This window comes from Bombus impatiens, unplaced genomic scaffold (assembly GCF_000188095.3).
Source record: "Bombus impatiens unplaced genomic scaffold, BIMP_2.2 scf_0197, whole genome shotgun sequence".
Classification (NCBI taxonomy): Eukaryota; Metazoa; Arthropoda; class Insecta; order Hymenoptera; family Apidae; genus Bombus; species Bombus impatiens.
This window is the reverse complement of record NT_176616.1, coordinates 2,564,115-2,581,269: the sequence shown is the minus strand read 5'-3', so window position 1 is coordinate 2,581,269 and position 17,155 is coordinate 2,564,115. Positions and strand designations below refer to the sequence as shown.

The 17,155-nt window shown below is 43.3% G+C and overlaps 1 protein-coding gene across 1 annotated transcript in view; it reads right to left on the bottom strand.

Annotated features, from left to right (window-relative positions):
• Positions 1-17,155, bottom strand: part of LOC100745935 (discoidin domain-containing receptor 2-like) — a 92,877-nt gene that overhangs the window by 17,978 nt on the left and 57,744 nt on the right. The window contains exons 7-11 of the mRNA XM_012382802.3: positions 11,382-11,721; positions 8,382-8,572; positions 7,920-8,101; positions 3,920-4,042; positions 1,181-1,290 (exon numbers count right to left, since the gene is read on the bottom strand). Of these exons, the coding sequence (XP_012238225.1) occupies positions 1,181-1,290; positions 3,920-4,042; positions 7,920-8,101; positions 8,382-8,572; positions 11,382-11,721 (946 nt within the window). The remainder of the gene's footprint in view (positions 1-1,180; positions 1,291-3,919; positions 4,043-7,919; positions 8,102-8,381; positions 8,573-11,381; positions 11,722-17,155) is intronic.

The following is a 17,155-nucleotide window of genomic DNA, read 5'->3' as shown; positions in this document are numbered from 1 at the left end:
AAACGACACGGCCACGATGCGACCGCTAGAACCAGGAGGAGAGGGGCAGAGAGAACCGGTGGCCCCGGTTTCGGAGGAAAAGAAAAACCGGGACACATTTGGGAAGAGCCAGCAATGCTATGAATTTTATGCACAGGGCAGCTATTCCGGGGATGGCGATCGCTCGATGCATTCGCAATCGGTTTGTATCACGACCTACGTTGCTCCTGTGTACGGTGCTGCTAGCGAAATAGACCCGATTTCGTTGCGTTATGCTCGCCAGCCATTGTGTATCTTGCAGGTAGCATCGGTATCGAGGACGCCGTTTCCTCGAACGGTGTCATTTATGTTTCTTTTTTGGTTTTAATCGCAATACTTTTGAATGGGTTTGAGAGAGATTTTGTAGATAGGTACTAGTCATTATTTTCTATGCGAGAAGTGTTAGAAGCGTCTTTTTGTTATAACGACTACTGTTGCTTGTAAGCAGAGGACTTCTACTTTGGATTGCCGATTTTAACGAAACATTTAAGGTAGGTAATCAGGGTTTCTTTTTAATCAGGTTTTCCAACTGGATAGTTGAAAGATAGGGCAATAACGTCTTACGTCAGGGAAGTATTGGGCTATTTCTACTTGAATCTTGGGATAAACGTTATCCTTCTCCTTTCCCTTCCGCTTTAACACTCTGTCCTGTTTTACGTTTCCTTCTATTTCTTCTCTTTCTATTTTTCTCCTCCGCTTTTTGCTTTTTCTATTCCTTCGAAGATATTGGTAATATTGCAATACCCGCTATTTCAAGAATTTGCTGCCATTTTTCATGGTAATTAATAAATAAAAATCGGTATTTTGAAAACTTCGAATTCTCGTCATATTAAATCTACCGCTATCTTGTACTACCGAGGCAGGATAAATTAAATATAAAAAATTAGCCGATCTTTCATCTTTCTTATCACCAACATCTTTCCCGGTGATCAGTTGACTCTTTGGAAAGTACGGCCTTGGTTGAATAGAAGAAGAAATCTTGCGTAAAATCAGGTCTCGCGTAACCGAGGCCGTTCTTCCGCGGTTGTAAAATGTTTATCGCCCTGACGTCGAGAAAAGCGGGACAAGAAGATGCGGAGCAATGGCTCGATCGAGCTCGTTGTAACGGCGAAACGGAATGCAAATTACGTGCGAGCGATGCGCGCAACTTTTCTATACTCACTTTTCTTTCTCGCTGGCTTCCGGCAGTAAAAATTTGACGGCGACGAGACGCTTGCCAACGGTGGTCGTCGTTCCGTATTCCGGGATCCCTTCTGCTTCCGCCACGTACACCTTTATGGGCATAATTTGTTTACATTTTACACGGGAATCGTTTTCGTTTGGGATCGGTCAGCTATGAAGAAGAATACTCCCGGTGCCGACCGCTTATTACAAAATAAAATGTCTGGGTATCGCGAGCTGCTCGTTAGAGCTATAAATTCGTCTAACGAGAATGGATGATCCCTGAATTAGATTATTCGTCGTACGGCGAATTTATCGCGAAACTTTCACCGGAACGGTTATACTCGCCGCCACGTTTGTGGAAGATGACCGTCGATAGCGGCCAGTCAGACACCGGAAGTCAGATAAGGTTCGATACACACGAGCGATACGATATCGTTTCAGTTTCGTAGCGGTGACATCGCGCGATTCAACTTTACATTTTCAACAGCGATACTGTATGTTTGCGTGCATCGCGTTATTAGAAATACATTAATTGACAGGTTCGCAGCGATATGGAGTTAACAATATCGAAATTGTATTTATCGGAAGAGAGAGAGAGAGAGAGAAAAGTACGGGTTTCATATTCAAAAACAGGAAAGCTTATCACTACGAACATACCAGTCGACTTTGAATTTACATAATGGCACAGCGTCACTGCTACGACATCGTTCGCATCAAGCCCAACACATTCTCTGCTATCGACGTGCGAATTACGTCGACGCAATTAACCAAGTAACGGTACCGACGCGATTCCCGCGTCTTCATGCTTTAAGCGTGTCAACAAAATTCATCCCGCGATTCTACAAAGTAGTAGGCCGTTCGTTAGAACAGCAATCGTAGATACAGGATTAGGCTGTATTTTAGTAAAAGCGAATGGGTTAAACAATCAACATTGGAGCATTGTCGCTGCCACATACGATATACATCGAAATCCAGCTGGGAAATTAGTAATTTTCTGATGGTAACCGACACCATTATCCTATGTAGAGCGAACAACGATTAATTCCGCGCTTGATCCGCGGTCGAGATTTCGAAGTCAAAGCGATCGCGTGCATGTAGATGCAGCGGCCGGCTGACACGGCCGAAACTCGAACGGGAGAGAAGCATCTCTCTTGGCCCGGTCATTAACGGTGTGCCAGCGGCCGGATAGGAAACAAAAGGGAATTATTAGCCGCTCTAACGCATTCGAAACTGATTATCCTCGACGAGCTAGACGAGGCGCTATTGTGACGGGAAGAATAACAGGGTGGACACTTCGTTAATCGACGTATTGTTGCGCGTAGCCAGTGGCGAATTGTCCGTGTACGGTCAACAAACGGATTGATTTCTCTCTCACTGGCTCTACTCTCGGTTTCTCTCGTCGCTACGGTGTTCTCTGGTTGTCGTTTAACCACCACCGTGCAAGGAAAGCTAGACGTGTATCGCGCGTATTCCCGAATTCATGCAAAATCGACGGCTGGGAATACCCGTCACGATGCCTCTGTCGCTCGTTGTTGTCGATTGGTTGCGCGAGCAGTGCTACCAACGCAACATCCGGTTCGTTCGTAATATCGGCCGTTTGTAATTTAACCCTGTGTGGCTCGATGGTATTTCAGTAGGTGTTTCCGTTGGTCTGTATTAGCGGGGTAAAGCGACACTTTATAAACAGCCAGTGTATTATGATAATGTTGCGGGAATCGCATAGAGAGGTTAGGTCTGAGGTTACAGCGCCGCCCCGATGATATGACGTACTATACAATAGCATTGGAAAACGCGAGATCGCTAATTTCGTGATTCTGTGATGAACGCGAATGATATGGGGCGATTATGTGACGTTCAGAAGCAACTTGATGTTATACGATGTAGGGATATATTTGTTTTTTTTTTTTTTTTTTGGATAAAATGTCTCTAACTGTCTTCTTTCGGAATTGCGCTGATAGAAGGTAATAGGATTTCCTCTTATCCGGTTTTCCTTTAATAGAACTCCGCTTTAATTATATTTTCGTTACGAAGTCCAAAGGGATAAATAAGAGAACTTCGTAAAGGAAATTTCAATCGAACGAATGACGAGGACATTCTTTGGATCTAATTTTGAAGCAGAAGAAAAGGAAGGAGATGGAAGTGTGTAAGAAGTTTAATTAAAGAGTTCTGTTTTCCTAGATAAATAATAAAGTATAGATAAATATTCTTGCCATTTAATATTCTGAACGCGGGTTAAAGTTAAAGAGAATTTATGGAAAATGAGGAATTAAAAATTTAGAAACTCCAAATGGAGATGAAAATGAAAATAATACGATTTTCCTGCAACAAATGGATCACGATCAAGAAAGCAAACGAAAATTATCGATGGAACGTTATTTATTTGCGTATATGTCGTCGTAATATCTATATTTCATAAACAAAGTATCAAAAATTATTCCATTTTATTTACAACCTACAAATGATATTCTGCATATATTTTCAGTTTAATTGATTGCTCATTCATGCATCCCTATATCCAGTCTCGTGAAGACCGACCAAGAGGAAGCTTATCGTACAAGATCGAGATCAAAATGAACAAAGTATCTACGTTTCAATGCGAAGAGGATAATAAAGCAAATCCTAACACGGGGGTAATTCGTTATTGAAGTGGACGTGACGAATCGTCGATCGTGGCGTCCAATTCGCGTGTCTAATTTAAAATAGATATGTGGTTGGTACGTAATAACAATGTCGTTACCGTTCCGAAGGCCCCTTCGGCAAGTTTCGAGAGCATGCGGAGGCGATGCCGTGGGAAGAGCGGGACGCTTGTCTGCTCCAGACGTCTCTTCAGGGCCGAAAGTACCTCCTGTTGAGTCGGCGACTGAAACAACGAAAGAACAATGCATCGTTCGTGGTATCGATCGATAATCAACGATCTATGATCACGCTAACCGCGGTAACACAAGGGTTTCATGGGGGCCGGTCAGCGGATGAATTATTCGTCATTTCCCGCGCCAGTAAATTACCTGTGATGTATTACAAACCCGACAGACTTATACAATAATTTAAGTGGCAAAATTATCTCTATAAATCGGAGCCTATATATCTCTCTCTCTGTATAAAATATCTCGTTCATCGTCGATTTCATCCATTTGACATCCCTCGAAAGCTTCCTGTCGACTAAAAATCTATTTTTCGAATAATTTCCATATGTCTATGATCGGGAATTGCATACACTCGTTCGTCACATCGATACTCTCAATTTTACGTTAAAACGTTCATTGTTACCGACGTGAAATAAAACGTGGGAGATGAGGGAGAGAGAGAGAGAAAGAGAGAGAGAGAGAGAGAGTTAGAGAAAGAGAGAGACAGAGAGAGAGGGAGAAAAAAAAGGGGAGCAGAGATCGCGTCGAAAGGACCAGTCGAACGTGACGGGTATAACATTCGACACGTCCCATTGTAAAACTGCATCGAGCCACCGATAACCCCTGGCGCGATGTTTTCGGAGGACGGCCGTTTGGGTCTAATGACGGATCGCGCGGGGACAATGATTGGCGTCGCTACGATGCGTCAAGGCCAGGCTCGACGAGCCACCCCGAAATGTTTTGACTGTTTCGAGTGGCGCTGTCGTCTGTCAATCACGCGCAGACGTCTCGACGTAGACGACCACTTTGGGAGCATTGTGTTCGAATCAATCTGTCTACATACCGTGGAAATCGTGGCGATCGCACTGCAATCGTTCCGTCCTATAGTCGGTGTTGCGTCTTCGCGTCAGAAAGAAATCTTGCCATCTACGATCTATCACTTCTGACTTTAAGAGCCTTTACAGGTAAAATTCGTACACCTTCACAGGTAGCGATTCATAACGTCGCCAAACATAAAGCTTATAGAAAATTCAAAGAAGTTCAATGGACAGGTAACTCACACGACGAACGAAAGACCCAGATTCGTATTCAGCTGTCGGATCGATCCATTCCTTTTCACTCTGTGGCGGGCAAAGATGTTGGTTGTACAGGGGATGGATGACTGGGTGCTCGATGAAACGGGGCGCGCGAACACGAGATCGGTATTCTCGAAAAATACGTCGTTCCGTCGGTTGGCACGGTGTGTATTCGGCGTACGCGTTGCAGAAAATAAATCACCGGCATGCTACAAATTTGCCGCGGCGTATTTTTATTCCAACAGATCGCGGCGGGTAGGCGCCGATTTAGGCGCAGGTTGCCGAATCAACCACCCCCTATGTGTAATATTTCTGCGATGTCGGCACGCGAGTCGACGGAAATTGGGGGATGGGTTGAGCACGCGAAAACGTGAAAGAGAAAAAAAGGGGGAGAAAGTTGGGGAGAGGAAGAGAGTCAGAGAGAGAGAGAGCGAGAGAAAGATAGAGATAGAGAGAGAGAGAGAGAGGGCTAGAACGACAGAGGGTGGCAGAAGGGAGATAGGATTGCAAACGTGATTACACGACGCGCTTTCTCTCCGCAATTAACAGAGCGAACTGGCCCGGAAGCCACCGGACCGCGTAATGATGATACATTCCACGAGGGTTGCTCCGAGGGTATTCGCGAAAGGGTTCGACGCAGCCCGTTGACGGCAGTTCGTTTATACGTCGACAAACCGATCAATCGAATGATTCTGCAGATTGAGCGGAAACGTTCCTGAATGCGCGCGATACTTTATTTGTTTGCCAGCGTGCATACCTTTTGCGTTACTTGTTATGCGTAAACAACGTTATCCATCGTGCTCGGTGTCTTGATGTTTATGCAAAATGGTCGATACAACGTTTATTACTTTTATTGTATCGTACGATAGATATTGGATGGTTTGGTTCGATCAAATGTTGGAAAATCTAGCAAATTTTTGAAGGATAGTATGGAAAACTGAAGATCAATCATCCGAATTGGTAATCGATACAATGTCAGTATTACGGTCACAATTAAAACTGATTGAAGCTAGTTTCGTCAAAGGATTATTAAGGATTAATTCCAGAAATAATGGTATATATCAGAGCGAGGTATTATCTAAAAATCTTTCAGTTGTTAGTTTTACGTAACGCGACTGTATTGGTTTTGCTCGATCTATATTCAAAATACGTATAATTAAATTATCTCAACCAGTTAAAACTAATATCGACGAAACAAATCTGTTAACGGCCAGATTCAATGGAGCGTATTTTGCATCTGTAACATCTATTGCATTGGTTACACGAATTATTATCTAATCCGATAAAAAGCCCGCGGTATCGATCGAAAGTATTCGTATTGACCTTTAGTCGCGATTCGGTGATTTTTTATGCCAAAAGAGAGCCCTGGGGAACGTCTCGCGCGTTTGACGTCGACGGTGCGTAGCTCCTCCGCTTTTTTACTCTTTTCTCTCTTCATCCGCCCTCACGTTCCGGCGTTCTGGTATTCCGGATACGAGCTACGTTATACTGTACCCACGGGAGGTATATCTACCCCAAATGGTCTGCACTCGTTCCGCCATATTGATTTAAATTATTAATTGCGAACTTTCCCTCGACGAATAGAGTGCACGTTTAATGGTTACTGCAGAAATACAAGTACATTTGAGCAAGGGTGGCTATTATTTATAGATCCAGCGATAACGTAGTTGAATTTTTGCGCGTCGATTTTCGTTTACTTTGTTCGCGATCGAACGTTACGATTATTTCCTTCGTCGTCCGGACGCCGTTTTATCGGTCCCGATACGCGTTCTACCTATTCAGTCCCACCCCGCTCGTCTCCCCGTACGCCATTTTGCATATCTTCGCGTTGCGAAATCGAATTAGAGTTTGCATATCAAAGATCCGACCCATTCGGAGAGTAGTTTTAACGTACATTATGAAAATGTTTGCAAATACACGTTACGTTCCAGATTATCTCCTAAGTAATAAATTACGGTATTCACTCCGACGTTGTATTCAACTTTTATTTCCTCTAACTCGGCTACAGGCGTGCTCGAATTTCCCTTGTTAATTTCGAATAAAATACTCGTAATAAAAATTACGAGCAACTAGTTCCATCGGGAGAATAATCATCTCATAAAACACCTCGATAAACTCAGACAGAAATCGTACAAATGCAGTGGTATTGCGTTAACTGGTTCTGAGTAGGTATACTATCTGGCCAATTATCGAAGGAGGCATAGGGAATTGCGAGTATATTTCTTCTCCATTGATTGCGAGTCAGATACATACATTTGTTTATTTTACGAAAGCAACGTTATGCCGGGGCTTCGCATAAAATTGTTCGCCACCAGGTAGCGAGTTGTTGGCATTCTTATCGCGAATAAATGCATTGTGTTTACGTTGGAACTTGCGAACAACTCGCGAGCAGTGTACAACCAGACGTGTCGTGAACAGATCCTTTAAAACGTTGAGTGCGGATAATTCCACAGTGGTGTCATGACCTGGCTGCTCCAGAAGACGAGCGACACCACGTCGGCGTCATTAGCACTCAGCGTGTTAAGAAATAAAAAAATTCACTCACACTGAACCATCGCAATCTCATCTCCGCGGTTAACGCGTTAATATATCATCTCTCGAATGAACAATGCCCGCTGGGAAATGCGTCGACGCTACTATCGAACGCGATCTATGATTTGTTCACGGACACCGACATGGATACAGGATTAGACACTTTCCTACGAATTGAATTTCAACATCTCGTAGAGCCAGGCGTCATCCATTTAACGCGACGCGACTGCACTCGAATCGAACTGCTGCCCGTTGCAACTCGTACCAAAGTAAGGATGATTCGTACCTTTTTGTTTTCTGTCTTGTTGCCACGCGAAGAGGTCTTGGAGAAGATGCTGTCCTGGTCGCTGGTGCCGCTGGAAACGGCAGGCCCGCGTCCTGTGCTGTCCTGGTTGAGCAGGGGCACCGTGCCGAGTTCCGGTACCGCATAATCGTACGATGTGTCAACTGCACCATTCGCGTACACCGCTGTGGATGATATAGCAAAGGAGGAACGGGCGCGGAACAGGGGGAGGGTAGGGAGAAGAGAGTGCAGGGGGACAGTGTATTGATTGCGGTCAGGCGAATGCTTTGTTGTTTGGTACATACGTACGCGTAGCAGCGGTAGCTCGTAGCGAGCACAGGGACCAACGTGCGCCAGCGTATAAATATACGGTTGATACGCGTGTGTGCACGCGCGTCGTACGCGTACGTATGTATGTATGCACGCAAAACAACGCGGGGCGACCGTGTACGGAGCACGGCATACCTGAGTGATTGATGTTGCTGCCCTTGTTGTTCAGCATCATGTCTTTCATCTCCATAACGACGGTGCTGTAGCTGTAGTACGGTGCGTACTTCAGGGCCTGGTAGGGTTCTTGATAGTCGTCGAGTTTCACGATGTCCAGAAAACGGTTCCCTAAGTCTCGCGGCAATGTCGGTAGCGAACCACCGGCGTACCTTACGAACAGAAAGAACAGAGACACTCGTTTCACTCGGATTATCCATCGTGGGATTTCCCTGTGTTTCGGTGATGCATCGTGTGGGACTGCGAATGGGAGGTGGCTACGGGAATACGCAGAATTCGGATTCGCTAGGGTGTGAAAATGTCTGGTACTTTTATGTTTATCCGACACCGTGCCGATAGCGTAGAATGGAAACAGGGTTGCACCGTCGAGAAATCGACTAGAATTTGTATTCTAGTATTTTGTTCAGTTGGAAGGTTTGCTTTTTTCTTTGCTTTAGCTAAAGGTTTGCTTTAGCTAAACAACAAGGAAGAGTTGAGAAGAAAGATGGTATGTGTGATGAAATCTTTAATTTGACAAAGAATAATCTGTATGCTTCTAAACACCGAATCTTCTAAATAAATACGAATCTTAAGTATTTTTAATATTTCGGAAAAGTACATTTAGAGTAGAACTCTATTTACTCAGACGAAATTGTAGTTAATGCCCGATTAACTGAACTTTTGCTAGTTGAATTCACTTATCTGAACGTGAGTTCCTGTTATATGATTGGGAAACGGTAAATAGTGATAACCTATTTTATACAAACTCCAATTATACATATAAACTATTTGTCCCGCCACAAGTTCAGATAAATGGAGTTCCAGCGTATTCCACTGTTCCAACGAAGAGTCTTTCAAACGAAATATGTATCTACGTATGTATGTACGAAATTAGGCTAGACCCAGATTCTCTGATAGAATTTAATAAAACTCGCAAACTCACGATTGTGACCTTTGAATCGTCGCTAAAGAGTGACGGTATTTTTTAAGCTGTACGACAACCATTAGCCGAAGAGGATGGACCGTTAAAGAGAACAGCGCGACTGGAAAGCCGGCTTTAAAGCGTCTTTTGTAGCGACGAAAGTGCATCGTTTTTCGAGTGGATACTTTTTACTCGGCGAGTTTCGCCGTTCAACTTAAGTGCACGTCAGATATTCGTCAAAGGGTGGTAAAACGTTCGTACGTGCACTTGAAGCACTCGTCTATACGGTTCTCTTTTAGGACATTCTTCGAACGGCAATATTAGGTTGCACAAAGCGGAGCCAAGGTTGAAGATCAATGTTGAAACGTGTAGGTCGCGTCCGAGTTACGACGTGGCTCGAGGATCTCGTCTGGAGACATTCGTGCCATACAAACTCGATATATTGCCCGAGGATGTCCGTTATTGGACATCTACTAACGAGCACGACGGATGGAAAGTTTATTGGAAGGTGGCTTCCGCCGTCATGGAGTACTGTGAATGGTTGTAAAGTTGGAAAAGGATGTTGCGGAATTCCACGTTATTAGAACATCTTTATAATCAAGTAGGTTGCTTTCATAATTCGCAGAATAAGAATCTTAAAAGTATTCCTCGCTAATTGAAGGAGTTTTTAAGAGTATAATATAGAGAGGGATTTATTTAAAATTTTTCTGATTATTTTTCTTACATTTCTTGGATATTTTGGATTTATAGCCTATTGCAAATGCGTATGACGTATAGAGTGATTTATTTGAGTATCTTCCTATTCTTTTTTTTTTAATTTTTTAGATGTATTGGAATGCTACTGGAATTCTATTTATCTGGAAATCTTTGTAATTTTAAATTTCTTAGATCGAATTTATACTGTGTTATAGATGTGTATGATATGCAGAGTAATTTGTTTGTATGCCTTCACAATTTCGTTTTTAAATGTTTAGATGCATTGAGATTAAATTGTACTTTAAATATCATTCGTGAAAATATAAATCGTTTTAACGTATTTCTTTCGTCTCGCGACGATAACCATACATATATCGGATATAGCTGTTTTGCAACCATTTTATGCCGACAGTTGGCAAACATCGTTTCATCGGAACCTAAGCAAGGTACTAAAATCGGTAAACCGTGGTGTTTGCACAAGGTAGACGCGAAATCGACGCGAAACCGTAGGCCTATCACGAAAGCTAATATTATTAGTAGTAATATTTACTATAACAGCGAAAGCCGCAAATCCTTTGTGTCCACACCGTTTCCTTTCACCGTAACCGAGTGTCGCGGTGCCAGTATTGTATCGTACCGTTATCATTTGATTTCAAATATTTGCACGAAATATTTCCAACGAATATTTCCAACGAATATTTCGAGTTATTGTAACTAAACAATGGTAATAAATAAAATATCTTTGTTTGTCTACGTAATCCTCAACGATTTATAATAGTCATCTTTTCTATTTATTCTTTCAAATACCTAATCCAGCTTTGGCAAATTTTGTCAACCGATGAATTACTACACTGTGAATATTTAAGCAAATTCATGTTAAAGTAAGAAATGGAAAAAATTAAATCTAATCGAATCAAATTTACCTAAATGTAGATAGAAAATTGTTTTACCTATTAAATATTAAATACATTTTTACATATTACGTGTATTCTATGCATCTTTGAACCTACAAATTTCCCATGAGCCTATAAAAATTTGTTCTTCTACAAATCGTCCTCCAATCAAAGAAACGTCTAAAATTTTCAAATTTCGCTTTGTCGTTTTTTAATAAAGTCGAAGACAAAAATAAATGGACAGGCAGTGGAAGATTGCTGAAGTTTAATCGAACTAATACCAATACCGTGCAGATTATTTTCATCCATTATATATTCTTATAGTACACGTATTATGTACCAGACAATTGAAATCAATATTTGTATTTATGCGTAAACAAGCCGTACTAAACAAAACTTCGTTGATATCTATTTCTATCAGCTGTCCACTTACTTTTGCCCCCGATTGTATAATCTTCATTCATCGAATACCTTTCATCATCCTCCAAAGTGTACGCCATGAGTGCGGCTCCTTTCTCGACCGTAGCGCAGGTAGATCCAAGATGGGATGGTGCCTTTCCAGTCATAGGACTGGCGAAACACTTTCGTTGCCTGTGCCTGGAGACGATGAGAAATATCGCAACGGCGAGCAGAAGGATCACGGCGGTTAGCACGCCGATCACGACCGCCATGTACGTCGGGTCGTCGTGCTTCGCAGTCGAGACCGGAAGTTCACCCTCCGCGGCACCGTTTTTCTCCACGAAGACGTCGCTCTGAATAGGTGACTCGGTTGTCGGTGCTTCCTCTGGCGTGAAGTTACCGTGAGCCACATCTGCGTGAAAACAATCACCGGCACAGGGTTACTCGTGGTTCGACGACTATGAAATTAAACGAGTTTCTCGTTCGCTATCCGATATTATCGTGGAAATTATACAAAACCAAGGCACTAAAAATATCGGGAAAATGGAGCAACATTTTGCTTCAACGTTATTTTATCTCCTTCGTGTTCCGTGGTATGAAAATCCTGTTCGTTCCGAGAGAGTTCAGGGGAAAGGGGTTTATCTTTTCTATGGGATTACACCATGCGTAATGTAGCGCCTACTACAGAGGTTCGTCGGCCGCGAGCATTTGGGGCAGAAAAACATTATCGTACGAACCAACGGGTAAACGCGGAATCATTAAACGGAAGGAAGATACTTGAGCGCATATAGACCGCATAATCAACCTATATGCGTTTTGATGAAAAAAAGCGCGCAGTATACCGTCAAGTTCTCCATTTGCTTTATTGCAACGGCACTGAGTGATCCGATTGTCCGATTACCTCTTCGTTCCTCAGCTGTAGGTATATTTCATTTACGTATCTCCGAGGAGAGATTTTTAATATTCGTCGGCTACTCTAGAATTCGGGAAACGACGAAACTTCGTCTTGAAAGAGGGAAATCGTCGGAAGAAAAATATTTCAACAAGCTGTTTTGCCGCGAAAGGCGCGACAGAGTCACGTTACACGCTGTCACAAGCAACTAAACGCGGCGTACGAGTCCTGAGCGAATTTTTTCGACACGAGACGCGACACACACGTGTTTCTCGCTGGTTAACTCGTGGTCCCTTTATCTCGGTTGCACGACGCTCGAATAATTCAAGCACCGCGAAAAGACGGTTGTGCGGGTTGTACGAAATTAGTTTCTGCCGCCCAATTGCCAAACGCGGGACCTACGCGTCGAGAAGAAAAAGTTTCTCTGTAGTTAAATTAAATTAGTTAAATGATAAGTTAGTCAAATTAAAATATACACGATTTTGCATTATCAAATAATCTTTACTACGTTGAAATTACGTAATGTCAAAAAATATTCAGTGACTTATGAACAGAAACGTATATTCCGAAACTTTCTATATTAAGAACGTCCCGTATGATTCAGCGGGAAGATTACCGTGAAATTAACGAAATGGCGCGCGACGCTAATTAATTAAAACGGGCTATTGATAAAACTTGCTATTTCTCTCTCTCTCTCTCTCGTCTCATTGTGGGGAAATTTTTTTTTCCAGCCCTCGCTCGCTGCTGAATTCTATCTCCGCGGTTTGTTTCGTTAAATAAGATCTTGCCAGACATTCGTGCGACGTAGCAGAGCCGTCGGGCGGAGCAGCAAAAACGGTTCGAGGTTAACGGCGTGATAAAGGAAAAGAAGAAAAAAAGGAAAGGACGGAAGATTGACTCGCAGAAGTGGGTAGCGAGGTTCACCGAGGTTTCACAGGTGAAGCCTTCTCTATCTCGATTCACCAAGCTTTTTCCACTCGCGCCAACGAGCAAACCCGTATTCCGTGGGTTCCTGGCAGGATTATACCGCACGAAACAAAGCTGTCGTCGCGTTTGATATCGGCTTTTACATGGTCTGGCAAGCGTTCTGCCCTCTCCTGTCGCCTCCGACAAACCGTCTACCGTTTCCCGTGCATCCCGTATGAAATCTGATATTAAACATTCTTTGCGTGGCCCAGGGGGTTAACTGTGAAAAGAGGTTTTGTCTCGCGAAGGCCACACCGTCAGGTGGTACAGTGCGTCAGGTTCGCTTCTCTCTCTCTCTCTTTCTCTCTTTCTCTTTCTGTCTGTTTCTCGTTCCGTTCAGCAGCCATAGTTACGGGCACGCTGGTAATCTAACGGTAATGAGTATGCATGCGATGCAAACCAGTGGGGTTGCAGGTGCTGCTGACGAGAACCAAGGTGGTTGAAGAACGAGGTTTTCATACCACTGTTCACCGTTTCGAGCGGAATGGTTTCTGTGAATCGGTAAATATGGTTCTACCCGTAGAAATTGTGTGGTTACAGCAGACTATGTTGACCGGTTTTAATTAACTCTTGGATGGGCAAGAGCGGATCAACTCTGACTCATGTAAGTATTTTATGTTTACCTCTCTGTAAATCACATTTATCAATACGTTCTATCAAGCTATGTATGCTTATAGATAAAAATTTGCAGATTACACGAAGACTTCTTTCATTCGTTCAACTATCTAAAAATTCTTTAATACCTTAATAATTCTTTGAACGAATCTAAAACGAATATCGTATTTGTTATCATTGGCGTGTTGCTACTAGATAAAAGTACGTCTATCGGAAACTAAAATTAGTCGGCTTGTAGTAGGCTTGGAAGTAAATGCAAGGAAAAATATGTAAAATGATAAAGTTGCTTTTCGATCAGTTGTTCCCTTTATTACTATAAAATGAAATCGTAAATGAAGTGACAACGATTCAAGCTGTACCGTGCGAACACTGTAGCTGTACGGTGGTAATTCGATGAAAATGGATCTGGCAGACGATAAAGGTGGATTTGACAAGGGCAAAGGTGATCGAAGAGCAATTTTCGTAAACCAACGATTGCGTCTCTTAGAAAAACGATGTATTGTTCGCAGATTGATTGGTACTCGAATAATTGTAGCCATATAATCCCTCTGTACAATTGATCGTTGGTGGCTGAGAGCCGAGATGATTGAAAAACGAATTTCTGGTTTCCATCGGGTGCCCTCTCCACTTTAGAAGAAGCGATTGCTGTACAGAGCAGGAAATGCGATTCTATGGCGGAGGTTGCTTCCATAGGGGACATGCGCGAGCGCACGAGTGTTAACCGTGTCGATTGATACTTCGAGCGCGATTTAAATTAAAAAGCCTGCCGGACAACGCCGCGCCGAACAACGTGTTAAGCAGTGCTCCTATTTTTACGCAACAATTAAATTCTTGTCACGGTTGCGCGTGTGCAAAGGACTTCGAGTATCATAATCGAAATTGAGTTTTCAATTAAATTCTTTATCCGGCGTGCTCGTTATCCTCGTTGCGCGTCCTCGTACACGTTGAATTGCTGCGTCTGTCTTGCGATTAACGCGACCGACTTTTTTCTTATTCGAATTAGTACGTAAAACGTCAAAGAAAGGACGTAACGTTTCATATACTACGATCTATGGTATTTGAATTACGCGCAGTCGAGTCTGGCTTATTCTTATTCGCGACGATCAGTCAAGATGATGATTCGTGCGTGATTTGTGAAATTGATTTATTAAATACATGCCGTGCTAGCTATGCAGCTCTTACTGAGAAATCGTTTTGGTATTTCGTGTTCAGGTATTCACCAGCCACGCTGTTGCTCGTTGCTACGTCAAATATGAAATGCGATGAGTATCGCTTTTGATCGATACGTACGAGGCTTAGAGCGTTTTTCAGATCTGCAGTTCTTAAGAAGCAACTTCTAAATAGCAACAAATGACTCGAATCTTCCAGGTTTCTGTTAGAAAACGTCGTTTTTTCTTTCCGCTATCCGACATTCATTTTTTCAGGCAAATGGTCGTAAAACATTCCAACCAGCCACAAAGATTACTATACCGTCGTATCAATACACCAAATAATATCATCAAGCAAGTACACGTTCGATACGTGGAAGCGGACAAACGATCACTTGCTTTCATATCTCAGGTCCGAACGACCATTACTAAAACAATGTTCAATCTACGTCGACGAAATACGCGGTGCAGATTCAGCGGACCAAAAACGAAGGAAATTGCGAACTGGAAATAGAGTCAGAGGCAGCTATACATTACCGTAGCTCGACTAAATATTTTCCAAGTGGCTCCTTCGGCCTGCCTCGATACCGAATTCCCGTTTAATTATAGCGGGCCCTCTCTAGACCCGTGATTATTTCGCCATCAAAACAATAACAGAGCCGTCCTCCCGTGGCTGCATACACACTTCCAGAGTACAGTGGTAGTCAGATTTACGATTGGATCAGGATGCTGCGCGATTGCGACAAGGGTGGGCCATAACTTACGTAGGTGGATCTTCCGCGTATAAATCATCGTGCACCGAGAGATGCAACGGGATGCCTTTCTTCGAACAGGAATGAAAATAAAATCAATGGGAGTAGAAAGGGAGACGAAAAGAGGAGTCCGGTAAGAGACCTCGTTCTTACGTCCCGCGATTTCCTCGCGCTACGCTTTCGTATCTTTCCCTTCTTTCTTTTTCCTCGCTGTTTCTTTGTACCCTTCGTTTCGTCTCTACTTTTGCGTGGTCCGTGCAACAGGCACGTTACAGCCACGACAAGGACAACGAGAGACGGTGCAAAGACGGTTGCACGTGCAGCGTGCACACGCAGCTGACGCTCTACGTCAAATGCAACTAATGCGCTCCTTGATCTTGCGACGCGGTTTCCTCGCGAAGAAATAGGAAAAAGAGAGGCAGAGAGGCAAGGGGAAAGGAAGGCTCAACAATTTTAAAAGCGCTTTGATTTACCGCTGCAAACGGAAATGGAGCCGCGAACTTCGTTTCTCGGCCTTCGTGTTCGACCTCATTTTCAAGCACAGAGAGCGAGGCCGCTTAATCGAACGACGGCCATTGTGAATCGGCCACCGTGGGATTGTCTGGCGAAAGGATGCTTCCGGTGCTTGGAGCACGTCAGACGTCGCCGCCAATCGTTGCCTTAATACATCCACCCCTCGTTTTACCATTATTTATTGCCCGATATCGCGTCTATTGTCCAACGATTTTCCTATTCTCGGCTTATCGTTTCAGTTTCAACCTTTAAATCCGCATATCTATCGAACAATAAAGTATTACATTAATCGCAGATTAGTAATTCCTGGTATTCTTTGCCATTTTGATTCATCGATTGATTAGTCGAACTTGCGTTTGTCTTGCGTTCGTTTAAAATAACGGCAAATCCTTGTCTATCCATAATTTGTAAGATACGAGGCAGCAGAAAACGGAAACTCTAGCGTTTCTAACGTTAATCTCCTTTTTCTCCGTGATGTTTTGTCTTGGGAGAAATCGCGAGTAAAAATATAAGAAGCGTAACTGGAACAATGTGACACGGTACAAATTTAACGCGGAACAGCTAACAAAGTTCTCGAACGGGGTGACTCGCGATTAATTTCGTCCCCCTGTTTGTAAGGTTTTCCCATGGATCCGAGTGACTTAATCTGGGAGCCAGGCGTACCAGCGGTGTCCCGGTAATGGGATTATTAACGAGATAAGTTTAAGGGAATTTTTCGCGGGCCAGTTACGTTCCTCTCTGTCAATTAATAATCGAGTATCCGGCGTAGAGTCTTTAGAGTAGACACTCGCCGGAGGCGGTTTCCGGGGGCCGATAACACGGAAGCGGAGCACAAGAACCCGGCCGGCGTGCCAGGAAAATGCTCGCGATATATCAGCGCTGGGACACGATATTTTGAATATTTAAGGAACAGAATGGGATGAGCGATCCTCGACGGTGAATCATTTTTACGGCAGCCCC